At 33.2% G+C, this 18,489-nt stretch overlaps 1 protein-coding gene and 1 pseudogene across 1 annotated transcript; both read left to right on the top strand.

Moving 5' to 3' along the window:
- The first annotated feature begins 1,318 nt into the window (after window positions 1-1,318).
- LOC107945451 (uncharacterized) lies at window positions 1,319-3,819 on the top strand. Its single transcript, XM_041108526.1, has 2 exons — window positions 1,319-2,784; window positions 3,008-3,819. The coding sequence occupies exons 1-2, from the start codon at window positions 2,521-2,523 to the stop codon at window positions 3,170-3,172; spliced, it is 429 nt and encodes a 142-aa protein (XP_040964460.1). The 5' UTR covers window positions 1,319-2,520; the 3' UTR covers window positions 3,173-3,819.
- A 7,494-nt stretch (window positions 3,820-11,313) lies between these two features.
- On the top strand, window positions 11,314-16,379 carry LOC107945450 (chaperone protein dnaJ A6, chloroplastic-like; annotated as a pseudogene).
- The last annotated feature ends 2,110 nt before the right edge of the window (window positions 16,380-18,489 follow it).

Below are 18,489 nucleotides of genomic sequence, written 5' to 3'. Positions count from 1 at the left end.
TCATAATGTCTGTGCCTCAATCATTCATGCTTTCAATTAAACTCATGCATGTATTTCATTCATTAAAATGTGATTGAATACATTAGAATTAATTTATCAATCCTAGCTATATGATGATTAATGGATGCGATAATTGAAAGATGCATGCTTAATTTAGACCCTAGCCCGATTAAATTAAAGGTTTGTAATAACTTGAGAGAGCTATATTACCTTGCATAATTTTTAGATTGGTGTGATTAAATTGTTTCAAACCTAATCCTTCCCTGCTACTTCACACAACTCTAACAAACCCTTAGTTAAATATGACAATGGTAGTATGCATGTTTTTCTAAGCATAAGATTCTAAAAGCACTTATAACTGGTTTCAAGTTAATGAAAGATTGAGTTGCCATGGAATACTTTCTGGACATTGTTACGCATGATGAAAAATGAATTAAGTTGAATATTGTAACTATTCTAGCTGATTGTTATTATTGTTGAAGCTTGTGAATTTGTTGCTAAACCATTTCATCTCATTCATTGTATTTAGACTAATTCATTTGCATTTAGTTAATATTAATTTTATCCATCACATCAAAATTATTGTGTTTTCTTACCAACTTGCAATCTTTAATTTTGTAAAATTTGATTAACAAATACAATCAATGTGGAGATGTTAACTCTTATACTTATTTATTACTTGATAACGACTATGTATACTAGCACAAACCTACGCGTTACAAGCATAAAGAACAATTTCAAGAATAGAGTTTAGAAGAAGCCCGATTTTTATTTAGATTAAGTGTAGAATCCTCATAGAGTTTGATAGTAATTCAAGAATCCAATTTCTTCGTAAAAACAAATAACAAGAACGGAAATAAAACCTAAAACCTAAGAAAAAGGGAAAAACTAAAGACTAAAGACTAAAGCTAAAGAGAAAATTATACAATATGAATGGTATGTCTGATGTGTGCTAAATGAGCCTATTTATAGATTTAGGGTGGTTACCGTCCTCAACCCTAGGTCAACTGTCGTCCTTGTGTTTAATGTTTGATTGTGTGGACCAAAATGCCCCTGACTCGTAATTATTTTCATATAGAGGCGATGTCACGACACACCAGGTCCTGTGTTGTGACATTATGCTCAACTCTTGGAGCATGTTTGGTTTGGTGTATTGGCATAGCCAATACACCCCTAATCGGTGGGCCCCACCTAATGCGACTGTATTCCATCGTTTGGTTTGATGTATTTCTAATACGGGTGTAATCCTTTACCTTCCTAATCGGTGAAAACCACCGATTTCTAATCCCACTCTTTTCTGCAGATTAGTTGCCCCTTCGGTTTCCCCTCACTGTTTTACCCTTTCTGCCGATTTGCTCCCTCTGTCTATATGCAAATCTTGAAACAGACATTGAAGATGGGTTTCACAGACATTGAAACAGACATGAATGAAACTATGTCAAAACAATATAACTCCTATTTTCAGAATTTTAAAAAGAAAAAACACTTTCTTCCTTTTCTTATTTCTCTCTTCCAAGGTCTTCATCATAGAAACAAAACCCAAAGGTGGAACCATTTTTGCAAGCATAATTTTTCGGAATTTCGAAGACCACTTCTTTCACTTTCTTTGAAACTCTATTTTCTTCTTTCTTGTTTGGGAATTTAAAGATGAAGAAACGGAGAGGTAAGCTGACTCGAAAGATGATGGAGCAAGTGCCAGGGGCATTGGGAACTAGCGCTAGCTTGGCTCTTCGTTTGGGACAAACCATTTTCTCCTCTGCTTCACTTCTTTTCATGTGTTTGGATGTTGAATTCTATAACTATACTTCTTTCAGGTGATTCCCAAAAGCTTCATTTCTTCTATTTTGTTGGGTCAAATTTTGATTTTGGTTTTCTCTTTACCCTTTAATTGTCAATACCCATGCCCTTAATTCTGTTATTTTGTTGGAATTCAATTTTTTGTTACTTGATTTCTGGTGTTAAAGTGGAAGTCTCTGGGAAAACTGTCACGATCATCATCTTGATGAATCTAGTACTATGTTAGGAGTTAAAAATTTTTACGAGAGGACTGATCAGAATTTCTTTGCTTTTCCATTTTTATTGAGGAAGAATGATAAATGCAGTCAAATGAGCTGTATGCAATTCTTTTATGTGATCTTTTGGGTTCTGGGCTTTGGAATTATCAAATGCTTTCACTTGCTTAACTATCAAACTTCAGTAAGGATTATAATATAGTTTATTGTTTCTGAGTTTAAAAAAGGGGTGAACTGTATGTTATTTCTTCTATTTCAATGGAAATTTCTCTAAGTTGATTCTAAAACTAGTTATCATGAACCTTAATGGATCTTACTGTATCTTCTAATGTTTTTTCCTTGACTTTTGGTTCTTGATTTCTCATGTTCATCAAGTTAAGACCAAACCAAAGACATTGAAGATGGGTTTCCGAGGACGCCACAGGTTGCCCCATTCACCTCGGCTGATGATACGGCCCCGCTTTTGGAGAATGGCGGCAGTGATGATAAGTTAAATTTTGATGGACCCATGGATTTTAATAAAGATTTATGCAGAAGCAGTTCATTCAATGGAACCATGGTCGGTGAAGAAAATGCTGTGAGCATGCTGGTTCTGTCATACTCTCAAGAACAATTACCAGAAATTTTTGTAGGGCTTAAATCCCAGCAGGGTTGCATTGGTGAAATGAGTGATGTTGAGGATGAGACCTTCAACACTGTTGTTAGTAGATCAAGTCAAACATGTAGAATTGATCTACTCGAAGAGATCATTGAAGATGCTAAAGATAACAAGGTACTCTTTGCTCTAAACTTGTTACTTTCTTTTGTCAACTTTGGAGGCTGTTTGGGTTTGAGAATGATCCTATGCAATGCTAATAATACTAGAACTTAGTCCATTATATCGTTGATCGCAGCATGATGAATGAACTGATCTTTGAAATTTTGAACTTCTAATGTTTTTTTTGTTGTTGCTATTTTGGGAGGATGAACTGCTAACTTATGAGATTTTGGTTCAGAAAATTTTGTTTCAGACCATGCAATCGATTATGAACTTGATGAAAGAAGTTGAACTTCAAGAGGCAGCTGTCGAACAAGCAAAAGAGGAAGCTGCAAGGGAGGCATGGATATTCTCGTCAAGGTGGAGGAACTTAAACAGATGCTGCCACATGCAAAGGAAGTAAATGACATGGTTGTGCACTTGTTGATAACCTAGATGTTTTAATTACCAAAGCTAGAATGTAGTTTTACGATTTTTTCTGCTTCACATTTTATTTTGAGTGGTTATTTTCGTTTTTTACCGTGTCAAATTTTAAGTTTGATTGGTTTACTTTGATGGGTTTGTGTTATTGGATTAAGTTTAATCAGTAATAGATTATCTGTTGAGCCATGCTGCCAATATGTGATGAAAGTGTATGAATCTTAATGAACCGTTGTTGATTCTGCTGAAGCATTTTTCTGTCAAATTCGGTGAAATGAGTTTTCTAATTATGATCAATAATCTTTTTTTGAGGTCCCTTTTCAAGTGTTTCATTAAATATATTTAGCAGTAGTACTGTTTAATTTGTTTTTAATTGTAGATCACTTGATTATCTCATGAAGCATGCTGTTAATTTGCAAAGTAGAAAGTGTATTGATCTCAATGAACCATGCTGCTCTGCCGAAGCTTTTTTCTATCAAATTTGGCATAACGGGGTTAAATTGAATTTGCAATGGTCGTGTTAAATCTGTTTTGAGTGCTACTCATGAGTGCTGCTCTTGTTAAGGCGTGCCAAGTAGGAAATGGAGTTGAAGGAGCTGAAGAAGTTACATTTCTTTACAGGTTGACTCCTGGTGCCTGTCCAAAAAGTGTGTGAATGTTGCATGAATAGCTGGTAAGGTTATTTGTAACTTTAGTTTCTCTTTGCCGAGGATCTACATGTGGACTTGTGGGAAATGGGGCCTCATTAGCTTCTATGTTGCTTATAGCTTTGATATGTATAAATATAATATGGAGATTAACTTGAATAATGTGTACTGTGGGTTGAAACTATAAGGACCTTCGAAGTCCATTGAAGGATGTTAAATCATAAGATTATTAATAATTATGTTAAATTATATTTAATATATTTAATAATAATTATGTTAAATTATCTATATTATGATTTGAGTAAATTCATATAAGAATATTAGTTATTAAGAATTTTATTAAATTATATATTTTAATTATAATATATTTAATAATAATTATGTTTAAATATGATTAAATTATTTATTATTGATATTAATAATCTTATTAAAAATTAAATAACAATAACAATAATAATTTACCAAAACAAATTTCTGCTAATTATTAAGAATTTTATTAAATTATATATTTTAATTATAATATATTTAATAATAATTATGTTAATTTATATTTTATAGTATCATATATTATGATTTGAGTAAATTCATATAAGAATATTGATTATTAAGAATTTTATTAAATTATATATTTTAATTATAATATATTTAATAATTATGTTAATTTATATTTTATAGTATCATATATTATGATTTGAGTAAATTCATATAAGAATATTGATTATTAAGAATTTTATTAAATTATATATTTTAATTAAAATATATTTAATTATAATTATGTTTAAATATGATTAAAATATTTATTACTGATAATAATAATCTTATTAAAATTTAAATAACAATAACAATAATCATTTACCAAAACAATTTTATGCTAAGGGTATTCTAGTCATTTTAGTTTTTTCCATTATGCTATTACACCTCTATTCCATTCAACCAAACACAAGATTACTATTACGCCTCTATTCCATTACATTCAACCAAACAGTGGATTAGCTATTACACCTCTAATCCAATACACCTCTAATCTCAATACACCTCTAATCCAATACACCTCTAATCCAATACAGCGAACCAAACGCACCCTTGGGTGTTTTCAAGGGTATGTCGCGACCTCTAAAGGTTGTGTCACGACATTGAAGGTAGTCTTGGAATTCTTCTATTCTACTCTTTATTTTATGACATCGCTTGCTCCGTGTTGCAACCTAGCAACCAGTATCGTGTTAGTACACCTTCTAAAGGTCTCTAGCATACTCACAAAGTATATTAGCTCGCTCTTAGGCCTCATTCGGCCCCTAAGGTCAATAAAATACTCAAATCACACATTTTATTAACTTAACTAATACTTAGGGAAAATGTAATTAAACTTAACTAAAATGCCCATGTTTAAGCTCCTAATGTGCAAAAACTAGTTTAATCTACTACACCGAATTGCAAAAGATCAAACTCCCACACACTTAAGTCATTGCTTGTCCTCAAGCAACACAAATAAAAACAATAAAAAAAGATGAACCTTGAACAAGTATAGTACAAGTGTTAGCTTTGGAGCACATGAATAAGCATTTCATACGCTATATAATCTTGGTATGAGATATAACTGACTTACCGCTTTTGATATTAGACACCTAAGTTCAGTATATTATAAAGCATACAAGCATTAAGGGTCTCAAATGTAAGAATCCATCAATAATTACACAATTAATTTGATTATCCTAGCAGAATACAAATAGTCATAAATGCAATTATTCAGTATGATTTCAAATTGTGAATAAGTCTACCTAGATCACATAGGGCTTTTTGGCTTGTAACGTACTGAGGCTTAGGATAGGTATAGATTTCAAGAATAGTAAGCATGAAATTGTTTCAAGCACTAAAATAGTTTGACACATCATATTGTCCCATACTCTCCCCTTTAGTAACCCTTTCTCACTCACCGCTTTATGTCTCCTTCTTTCACCTTCCTTATTTCTCCACATAGGAAGTCACATGTAACACCCCTTACCCGAGACCATTTTCGGAGTTGAGCACGAGGCGTTATCTGATTTAACTTACCAGTTCAGAGCATAAAAATTTACTTTTAAAATTTATTTCACTGTTCACCATAATGTTGTACACCTGCGCAGCAGTCACTAATTTAATTATAACTCAAGTTATGAAACTAAAAATTTAGATCCGTAAATTTTACCTAAAACTAGACTCATATATTATCTTACCATAAAATTTTCAGAATTTTTGGATTAGCCAATTAGTACAGTTTATTCATTAAAGTCTCCCCTGTTTCACTGCATGACGGTTCTGCCCTTTATTCACTAAAAATCAATTTTCTCATCGTATGATTTTCATATGGTGTTCTCACTTGTTTCTATAGAAAATAGACTCACTAAGAAATCTAGACATATAAATTATAACTCATAATTATTTTTTTTACAATTTTTAATGATTTTCTAAAGTCAGAACAGGGGACTCCAAAAACCATTCTAACCCTGTCTAACCAAAATTCAAATATCTTAAAATATAAAATTCCTTTACCCACACAATTATTTTTATATGAAAATAGACTCTATAATATTTAATTCTATATTTAATTCACTCTCTAATTCATTTTATACTATCCTTGGTGATTTTTCAAAGTGACATCACTGCTGCTGTCCCAAAACTGTTTCATTGCAAATTTTTACTATTTCATATTTTGTAGGTATAAACTATCACCTAGGCATTCATAACACCACACATGTTCTTAATTAGCCATTTCAATAGCTAACCATTAGTCATACATATAAACACACTCAAAATGACTAAGTCTCTATACATGCCATAGCTTTGCACATTTCGAAATCACATAATACCGAGATATTTGTAGATAGTGTAAGACGAACTCCGACGTCCTTGTGATCCTCGAACTGACTTGGCGATACTATAAAAATAAGGAAAATAAAGAAAGTAAGCATAAAGCTTAGTAAGTTTACAAATAAATAATGAGCAACATTTATCATAAATAATCATACTCATAAATTTCATCAAACATTAGAATCTTTACTCGCTTCTTTACTTACTCACTTACTTGTTTACTTACTTGCTTACTTAAATAACTCATGGTTATAACTTACTCCTCCCTTGCTGAAATTTCTTTCTCAACTGATAACTGAGATATTCTCAATCCTTATAACTCACCTGAATTTATTATTATGCTTTTATCTGAACTTTCATGTAACATGGTCTATTTACTAGCCCATTGAATCACTTGGAATACTAAGGATACTCGGGTCTCTTGTCTTCAACCTTTTTATCTTCTTGATCTATAATAGCACTTTAGTCTTCAACCTTTTTCTTTCCCCGGTCTAACTCCAGATTTCGTTCTTCTTGATCTATAATAGCAAATTTATCTTATTTAAATACTCACATTCATCAAAACAATCCTTGACTTGAACTTTGGAAAAATTACGATTTTGCCCCTAAACTTTTGCATAATTACACTTTTGCCCCAAAGCTCGGAAATTAAACTTCATCCCTTATTCTTATGTTTTATGACATGCTGAACATTTTCCCTTCTATGGCAACATCAAATTCCCACTCTAGCACTTACTTATGAACCTTAGGTATTTTTACCGATTATGTCGTTTTACTCGTTTTAACTTAAAATCGCTTAGCAAAAGTTGTTTAACATAATTCCAAGCTTCATATTCTACCATAAAAAATCAAATTAAAAAAATTTCACCTATGGGTATTTTTCCAAATATGAACCCTAGGTTAAATTATTGCTAGAATAAGCTAAATCAAGTTATTGGGACTCCAAAAACGTAAAGAACATTAAAAACGGGGCTTAGGGTCACTTACTATGGACCTTGGAAGCTTGAAAACCCTAAATATGGCTTCCCCCTTGCTAATTTTGGCCAAATGAAGAAGATGAGCACAATTTGCCATATTTTTCCCTTTTAATTCATTTTAATTACCAAATTACCAAAATGCCCCTAACTTAAAAATTTCCTATTTCACTTATCTCATGTCCATTTTTTCCATAACTTAAAAAATGGTCTAATTACCATATAAAGACCTCCAATTTAAAATTTCATAACAATTGGACACCTCTAACATGTAGAATTCAACTTTTGGACTTCTACAATTTAGTCTTTTGACTAAATTGAGTGCCCAAACGTCGAGATTTTTGAACAAAATTTTCAAGAAATCATTCCGTGAAATTCTAGGCCATAAAAATATAGTAAAAATAAATGTTGGAGATACTTATACCTTGACCCGTATTGCAACCTAGCAGCCAGTATCATGTTAGTACACTTTCTATGTTGCGACATCACATGCTCCGTATTGCAACCTAGCAGCCAGTATCATGTTAGTACACTTTCTAAAGGTCCCCAGCACACTCACAAAGTATATTAGCTCATCCTTAGGCCTCATCAGCCCCTAAGGTTAATAAAAGACTCAAATTGCACATTTTATTAACTTAACTAATACTTAGGGAAAATGTAATTAAACTTAACTAAAATGCTCATGTTCAAGCTCCTAAAGTGCGAAAACTAGTTTAATTTGTTACACCCAATTACGATAGATCACCCACCATGCTTCAAATCAAAATCCTCCCTTTCTTCTACTCATCCCCTCTTGCTTGGTTTGAAAAAGTAAAGGGCAATGGTCCAAAAAGAAATGTGACAAATGCAGAATTGTGTAATTAGGAAATAAATTAAGTCATTCTATGTTTGCCACCCTTCTGTCAAGGCGCTTCTTAATGTTTATTTCAGGCAAGTTCCCTCTTTCCCACGTAAACCACCTACCAACATATCCCACATTCTCTAGTCGACACTCATTCAAGGTTGTCCTAAATTCTTCCATGCGACTTTCATCTCTAGGCAAACCCTTTTCCTTTTCAAAAAAGTATAGAATCTCATTAAAATCGCCACAACCAACCATGGCGTAACTTGCTCCTTACCCAACCTTCTCAATAGCTTTCATGCTTCACTTCTTCCTCGGGCCTCTAGTGTCCCATAAAATCTAGTCATTCGCCAAATAGATCTTTCTTCATTGTCTTCAATGTCAACATCAATGTGATTATTAGAAAAACTCCTTAAGGTCACCAATGCCTTACCCTTCCATCCAAGACTTGACCCACCTTATGTTCCCATTGCCGGCACATTTATGCCACAGTGAAATCCGCACTGTTGTCTAACTCTTTCCATTTGAAAATTGTCTAGTTTTGTCACCACAAAGAAGACTACCTGGGGACTATACAACTTCAGCATATGCTGAATCCTTCTAACACCCTGTGGACTCCCCAATCCACGAACGTTCCAACTTCAAATTTTCATTGTGCCCGGTTGACTTGCCTATTGGCAGCTGTTAATATCTATTTTTTTTTGCAAATTTTTCCCTTTTTTTCTTCTAATCCAACCTTTCTTGCGTATGTAAATATACCTTGTACTTGATTGTTTGACCTATGTTTTTTTATATTCTCCAAAGGTAACTCCTCACTGTCCTCTTCCATATCCTCTTTCTCCCCCTCACTTAACAATTGTATCTCTTTTTCTTTGTCTTGCCTCTTTCTACCTTCTAAATTAAACCCTAAAGTATGGTTAATAAAATCCAAATTTTACCGTGGGTCAAAACTATACGTCCCTCTACCATTATTCCTAACTACTTGCTTGCCAACGTCTTCCACACAATTTCTCCCCATATTATCTTCCCTCAGCCATACGTTTGGCGTGATGCTAGCTCTCCTTGGTTGTGCCCTTAATGATACATCCCATCCACATTCCACTTCTTTCAGACCTAGATTAATCCTCCTACGGTAAAATCTATCTCCATGCCCCAAACATCCGTAAAGGAAGCAAAAATAAAGACAGTTTTTCATATCAGAATTTCACATAAACAAAATTTGACTAAGAAATCATAATATTTTTCTTCCTCTTTAATGGCTTCCTGATATCTAGCTGAACTTTGATACATACACATAAAATTCCTAAAACCTTGATTAAGCCGTTTTGTATCGTGTTCTAGAAATTTACCAACAAAATCTCCCAATTGTTGCGCCACATAATTAGAAAAAAAAACTGGTGGAAAATTGTGAACTTGCACCCAAAAATCAGCAAAAACTAAAGGTACTAAATTTGGATCTTCTCCTTCTTTTAGTCTATGAAGTAGAAGAAAATGGTTATTGAAAGTCCATGGCGTTCTGCTCAGCACCCACTCCACATCTACCTCAATGGTTATTTAAAGATCGAAAGATGTAGCGTTTCTCACCTAGGTCAGAGATCTAGATTTCCCCTAACGGATGCCACAAATTAGCCATCGTGTTTTTCATTGCAGGAAAGTGAACCACACTTGCTGTAAGGCAACATCCAACAAAGCACAATTCGTATACTGATCTCTATGGTCTAGCCTCCATCGCAAATTGCATACCTTCATCCTCTTCTTTACCAAGGCTTAAATCTGCAAGCTTCGTCTCCATTGATGACGCCTCTGCCATGCTTCAACAAATCCTCCTTTTCCTGTTTATAAGTGAGATTTAGATCCTAGAAATTTCAATTTTTCTAATATATTTCCAAAGTATCTTCTTTTTTAAAGAAGATTTTCCTTGTCGGGGCAAAAAGAAACCCAATCGTAAAAAGAAACCTAATCGTAAAAACCCTAGACTTCTAGACGAAATCGTGCTACTTGAGAGTAGACTTTTAAAAAAAAAACATTTCTTAAAATAATACAAATATGTTAATATCTAATTATAAATATTTAATGGTTATATTTAAATATTTAAATGTTTAAATATTTAAAATATAGTTTATATATTCAAATCAAAATTTATAAATAATTAATATTAATTGCTTAAAAATATTTAAAATTTATATTTAATATCTTAAAATATTAACAAGTTATAATAAATTATTTTTTATATTCTTATTAAAATATAATAATATTAACTAATTTAAACATTATTTAAATGTTTATTTGTTATTTTATAACACTATGTCTAAAATAAACATTTTATTTCTCAAAAATACTTTTTGATATTAATATTAAATACTTAAATCTTAAACTAAATTTTTTAAAAATACTTCCCAAAATCACTTTTTCAAAGCATTTTTTAAAAGTACTTCTCAAAAATAATTGTTTGTTTAACACAATTTTCTTCAAAAAATACTTTTTAAGCTTAAAAGTACTTTTATTAAGTATTGTTAAATACAACCTTAGAGGAGAATATAACTTTAGAAACCTTTGCTATATTTAAAGCTAATATATATTATTCTCTCTTCTCTAAAACCATCTATGTAAATATAAATAAGGATCATTGACTATTGCTAGATTTAATTGAATAGTGTACGAATAGTTGAATCGTGATTTAGAACTCATTACTCCAACTTAAAAAAAAAAAATTCTTTTAACAACTCAGTAAACATATAACTTTTTTTTGAATAATTTAGTTAGTTAAATTTAGTTTAGATTAGTTTGTCCATATAAATATAATTTAGGTACATTTGTTATCCCTAATTTTTTTGGGTTCATTTATTTGCAGAGTCTCCTCTCTTTCTTCTATCATCATCTTCCTCCTACCATTGTCCCTCTTCTCTCTCTCGTCTCTGCAAATCAGTTTTTTTTTCTCTTCTCATCTCAGTTCTCACCCACCGCCGTGTCCGCTGGTTTTTTCGGGATCTGACCCGTATCCCGTGTCGGAATCCGTGTCTGACACAGGTACTGCACCCCAAATTGCCGAGTCCGGGTAACCAAGTTGCTGTGTTTCTCATAACAGTTAATGAAATAAATGGCATTTCCTATTGAGGCCCTTATTTTCCATACAACTTTTTAATTATGATTTTGAGTTTGTTACAGCTAGCAGTTAAGCATGAACTTCAATATTAGGATTCTACCAGTTTATTTTGTTTCATCTCATTTATTCTTGTCACATATATGATAATGGTTTGAGTTGATATGAACAATGACCATGATAATAACCGTTGTATCATTTGGCGTTATTCTAGTTGACACTCTTCTTATATTTACATCAATGATGCTGAAATGAAAGTCTTACTAATTTATTTTTCTAAGAATGCATTGTATTGAGCTTAGAGCAGTGCGCTAAATTTTAAGATTTTAAGTTTTTATCCATTTCAGCCTGCCCAAGCCTACTCAGCATAAACATAAGGTTAGGTCATCAATACTCATAGATGATGGCCATTATACATTATGGAAGTACCTGTGTTGCCCAATGCGGTATTCGTTCTCTGTTTACCATACGATCCTATGTCCCAAATCGATTAATCACAGCTCAATCAGGGTAAGTTTTCTGCTTTAATCTTTTCTGTATAGAAGAGAAATTACTGAATTTGGTTGTCCGACTGCAATATTTTTCTTCTAGTGCTTTATTCAGACATAGATTTGCTGAATTTTCTGTGTCATTTCTAGTTATGGTTTTATTTTTATGGTTTCTTCATCAGTATCCAATTCAGTTATGAAATTTTTATGCATATCATTTTGGTGAACATAATGATTAGATGGCAAATTTTCCCCCTTTTTAATTCGTCTATGCTATAATTGTTGTGTTTATTACTGAAAAGAAGGGGGAGGGGGGGGGGGCGAAGAAAAAAGTGGGGATGTATTATCACTAGCCATAATTGTCTAATTTTTGGTATTTATGGAAGACTAATTTAGGTTTTTATTACCCTTATGCAGAGTAAAAAGTACGAGTTATTTGGGAGCACCAAGTTCAAGCTTATTTTCACGTGATTCCTTTCCATTATTATCCTATATGGGGTCATCTCAAACATCACATTGCCGTAGGGGAGCACGGTTTATTGTTAGAGCTGAAACTGTGAGCATAAACCTCCAGTTATTTTGGTTCTGTGTGCATGTGTATGAAAGTGGAGGCTATATTTTTTCTGTCAATCATATATTTTTGAAAATTTGGGATGAAAATTCATTTTTTCTGTAGTTGACATTTTGCTCACTATTCCATTCTCAATTTAACATGATCTTGGGTTATAATGAGCAGGACTATTATACTGTCCTTGGGGTGTCAAGAAACGCAAGTAAATCTGAAATTAAGAGTGGTATGCTGACTACCATACCTTGTTTGGCGAATGTTCCATTTTATGGCTTATATGATAGATTAGGGTATTTACGTGCTTATTTTAGTTTGCTAGTATATTTCTTATTTATGGTTTTAGTTTGCAACTTATTGAAGTTAATTGTATCCAGCTTTAAGGATTTCTGCTTTTAATGTTTTAAAAAACTAGCAGAAGCTTCAAGTTTCTGGGAGGGTAGATGTTAATGATATAAAGGAAAGAAAATTTAGAGAGGACAGATGAATGTGAAGAGAGATTAAGACACATTCGAGGATATAAGTAGGTATATAGAAGTTGGAAAAAATTACTCCATTTTTCAGGATAACAGTAACGCATCTTCTCACTATTGAAGGGGAAGAAAATGGATGCTTACAAGTCTTAGAGAGAAATGTAAGACAAGGTCTAATCAGGTGAGTTGGCATGTGATGGTATTTGCATTCAAGGTTCCTGCTGTTCAAAAGGAAGTCTTTTAGGTGTCCCAACCATTTGAAGGAAAATTATGGTTACCTTGCTTTTGATAGGAAATTTGAAATGGCTAAACTGTATACTTACATACATGTACAAGTGATTAATTATTATGTAAACTAGATTCCTTTTTCATACGTACTACAATACTATACCTAGTTACTTAGCTATTCCAATTGCTACTCTTTACTTTTATCTCTTGTATTGTATTACCTTATTTTTTTTATTTTATTTTACCTTTTTTTCTTCTTCAGCTTATAGGAAGCCTGCTCGGAGTTATCATCCGGATGTGAACAAGTCAGTTGATAACCTTGTACTTATTGCCTTTTATTACGGTTGTGTATGTTACACTTGTGTGTATTTCAATATCTTTATTTGTTTTGACATAATGCAGTAAATGCATATTTAATGTTCAGTGCAACGAAACTTGAGCTTTATTTGCATATGGTTCAGATAGAATTTGTGAGAGATTACATCATCAAGGTGTAATTTTCTGGATTTTTGTGGGATTTGATGTGATGCAATCAGAGGACTTCATTGGGATTCCATGGATCTGCTTACTGGAATTTAAGCTCAGCATAGAGAAATAAATAATGATGAAAATCTCAAAATGTCTTAACTATATTGACCCTTACAACTCATTATGAAAAAATGTGAACAGTTGGACCATGATGTTGTGGTTTGTTTGTGAGAAACATCAATGTTTCTTTCTCTAATTTATTCTTATCATTTTCTTCCTTTCGGAGATGGTAAAGTTGTTTCCTGTAGAATTGTCCACAATGATGTTTGGAAAAGTGGCTTCTCTCATTCTGGTTGAACGACAGATGTGATTTTGTTTGTTGAATATATGGAACTTAGTAACAATGATGTTGCTAGTGAATTTCTGTAGTAAGGTAGATAAAAATTCCCTGAGAGATCATATTAATATGATGGATCCACTTATTTTCCATTTTAATATCCTTGTCTCATGATGGAGAATTAACTTTGAAGATTTCTGTAATGTTAGTGCACGCTGACCTTTTGTGTATTTGAAGTTGCCTAATCATTTTTCAGTTTAAAAGAAGTGGAAGGGATGTCTATCTACTTTATGTCCTAAGCATGTGCTTAAAATAAAAGTTTATGGCACCTTTACCAAGACTGAGATTAAATAATGGTTGGAAGGTGAATGCGGTTGTTGAAAGAATGAACAAAATAATAGTTTTAGATTTCCCTGAGTTAGATATTTGTTGAGTTTGTATTCATATATTCATATATTCTTAAATGTGATTGCTGAAATGGAGGGAATGTAGCACTGTTTGTACATTTCTGCCTCTTAATCAGATGTTTGTCTTCTGAAGTCTTCTAAAACAGTTTATTGCTGCTAGTTATAAATATCTTCTTAAATCCAGAAAATTTTAAGTAGTTAGTTCCTTTCTCGTTCATTTATTCAATTTCATATCATTGTATGTTATTTTTCAGAGATCCAGGGGCGGAGCAGAAGTTCAAGGAAATTAGCAACGCGTACGAGGTAAGTTCCATGTTGTGCTTCCAGTTGGAATCTTTTATACAATTGAAATGCATCAGTGACTATCGTCATATTAATCTAATGATTTTTGACGTGTTATATATTGCTTAGGTGTTGTCTGATGATGAGAAGCGATCTCTTTATGACAAATATGGGGAGGCTGGACTTAAAGGTGCTGGCATGGGAATGGGGGTAAGTTAATTCTAATAATGCTGAATAAGATTATTCATTTCAAAATTATTTTCCTTGGTTCCTCTGAACATATCATTTTGTGTCATTGATGGCTTGTTTATTGTCCCAGGATTTTAGCAATCCTTTTGATCTGTTTGAGTCACTGTTCGAGGGCATGGGTGGCATGGGTGGCATGGGCATGGGTGGCAGTAGTTCAAGGAATAGAGCAGTTGATGGGCAGGACAAATATTACAGTCTCGTGTTGAATTTTAAGGAAGCAGTTTTTGGTGTTGAGAAGGAGATTGAGATAACCCGACTGGAAAGCTGCGGAACATGTAATGGGTCAGGTGCAAAACCTGGCACAACAGCTTCAAAATGTACAACATGTGGTGGACAAGGCTAGGTGATCTCATCTGCAAGGACTCCATTAGGTGTCTTCCAGCAGGTAATGACATGCTCTTCTTGTGGTGGAATGGGGGAAATTTCTACCCCATGCAATACATGTTCTGGTGATGGGCGAGTAAGGAAAACGAAGAGGATCAGTTTGAAAGTCCCTGCTGGTGTGGATTCTGGTAGTCGTTTAAGGGTCCGGTCTGAAGGAAATGCTGGAAGGAGAGGTGGGTCTCCAGGCGATCTCTTTGTTGTTATTCAAGTTATCCTAGACCCTGTCCTAAAACGAGATGATACCAACATACTATATACCTGCAAAGTGTCATATATGGATGCCATATTGGGAATGACAATCAAGGTTCCAACTGTTGATGGTATGGTTGATCTGAAGATACCAGCTGGGACACAGCCAAACACCACCCTTGTAATGGCAAAGAGAGGTGTTCCGGTTCTAAATAAAAGCAACATGAGGGGTGATCAGCTGGTTTGCGTACAGGTTGAAATACCAAAACAGTTGAGCAGTGAAGAGAGAAAGCTTATTGAGGAGCTATCTGACTTAAGCAAGGGCAAGACAGCAAGCAGTAGGAGATAGCTGCGGGGTTTATTGTATACACCAACCTCGTATGATTTCCTGTGGAAAAATGCATTCACTGTCTAGGGTGATGTGGCTTCTAGAGTTCAAACTACGGGACTTGTATGGAACATCTAGCAGTTCTCAAAAGCTTGAAACAGCAAAAGGGAAGGTTGCTGAAATTTGTAGTGGTAGGTAAGATTATAATGTGATAGGTTTGTCCAATATGAAGAAATCGTAAGGGAAAGAGGGAGGTGAAACAGGAGATGAAGAATTAGAGACGAATACCTCTTTGATTCTGCATTATACTTTTGACACTTGATTAATTATTCTTTGAGATTGAACTAAAATTTGGGCAACAATGTTACCCTTCTATTTTGTCTTAATTTTTGATGAATGAATAACGAGTCTAATACATACAAATGCTTACTAAAAAGGTAGTATTATCAGATAATATTGTCTTTTTCCTAAAAATTTTCAATTGTACATTAAAAGGAAAGCACATAGACGTTAAAAAGGAGGGGACTTTGAAATTGATATAAAACAATAAAGAAATTGTAAAGATATTTTTTAAATGGTAAATGAGGCATGAATAAGTTTTCATTTTGGTTATAAAGTTATAGTTATCACTAAATTATTTAAAAATTTTCATTTAAATCATATTAAAATAGATGTTATATGACTTTCTCTGTTTGCTAATTTGATAAATGAGATTTGAATTGAAATGATGATATAATTTAATATTATAAGTGCATATATATGAAATGTGATGAAAGACTTGTGAAAGACCATGCAAACAGATTTATATGAGCCTGGAAGGCTGATATGGAAACAAAATGAATCAGTAGATTCAATAAGAAAATTGCATATTGATATAATCAAATGGTATGAATTGAAATGGTAATGTATGAATTCTTGATGATAGAAAGTTGCCATGATATGTTCATTTTGATTTGCTAATTGAGATAATTTACGAATTGAAGCAAATGACATGAATAGATGAAAATGGAATGGTTGAAACTTAATCATGCACTGATTATATTTTATCGTGTTAATGTTTCGTTTTTATGACTTGAATCATGAAAGTACCTAGCGTATGATTTGTTTATTCCATACGCATGTATTAGTGGATCTTGAAGCCTTGAGAGGTAAAGCAACATCCGGATTGCAAATTCTCGACTCAATAGTGTTTGTATAGTTCTTTTGATTTCGATAAATGGCACGTACCTAGCGTTGAACTGGTTTTGAGTTGTAAATTGTTAATTTGACATTTTGCATATTAGATGTTAGTTAATAGAATGGTTCATGAATTGTTAAGGCTTACATGAGTAGATATATGTAATTGAACATACATGATGAGTTTTATTGCATTTTTCGGCCTCTAAATAGTTGAATTATACAATTTGGTAGGTTGAATCAAATGATTTAAGACGTTGTAGGTGTTTGTCTTCAAAGTCGTGACACCGTTCTATGGATGTCATGACATCAGCCCCCAACGTCGTGGTGTCCCTTGTTTGAAGTCACGACGTCAACTTAACACTAAACTATTGAAGTGCGACACCAAGCTTCTATCGTTGATGTGGTGATGTGAGTTCTTCTTGGTCGCGACACCAACCCGGTAAACTATGAAAGTTTTACATTTAGGTCAACAAATGGTCTCGGGTAATCATAAAAGCTTTTGTAAGCTCGTATAAACCTCGAATAAGATTATATAATATGTTATAATGATGTATTAATCTGAATAACCAGTATAAATTGTTGAATTGATTGGAATTGTGATTGTAGTTGCTCTGGTAACAAATGTGGCATTCCATAACTTAGACCCGATGATCGAGTCTGATATGGGGTGTTACATTCAGTAGTATTAGAGCTACATGTTTAGCCGATTCTTGAACTAAATTAAGCTCGAAATCAAGTTTAAAGGTGTATGCCAAGGTCAAGTTTATTCCGAGTCGAGATATGGATGTTGATTATGAATTTTTCTATTTTATAGTTGAAAATGTTGTTGAAGAAGAAGTTAATAGCAGTGAGCACTCCATTGAGGGTGAGAACCGAGTAGAGGTTGAGGCACACAGTGTTAATCAAGCTAGTTCTCGATGAAATAGAGTTGATAGACCTCACTTAAAGGGTCGAGGTGATGAGGATCTACTCCGTAAAATAGCAGAAGTATTTCACAGAGTAGCGGGAGTTGATCCACAAGCTACACTAATAGTTGCAGTGTAATGACCAAAAATTCATGGACATCAGAAAAGTGCAATATCGGGCCTCCGTCTTAGTGAAATGGGTTCATAAATAATTATTAAAAATATTTATGAGACTAGTGGTGTGCCTAATTAGGTTCTAATTAGGTGAATTTAACTTAATTAAGAGTAATTAGGAAAAAGGACTATAGTGAATAAAGGGTAAAAGTTGAATTGTAGATTAAAAGAAAATAAGGACCAAAATGGCAAATAAGCCATTTAACATAAGTTGAGGCGGCAAACAAAACAAAAATCT

Source organism: Gossypium hirsutum, chromosome D12 (genome assembly GCF_007990345.1).
Source record: "Gossypium hirsutum isolate 1008001.06 chromosome D12, Gossypium_hirsutum_v2.1, whole genome shotgun sequence".
Lineage (NCBI taxonomy): Eukaryota > Viridiplantae > Streptophyta > Magnoliopsida > Malvales > Malvaceae > Gossypium > Gossypium hirsutum.
Note: the sequence above shows the minus strand (reverse complement) of the source record. Positions and strands in the feature narration are given on the sequence as shown.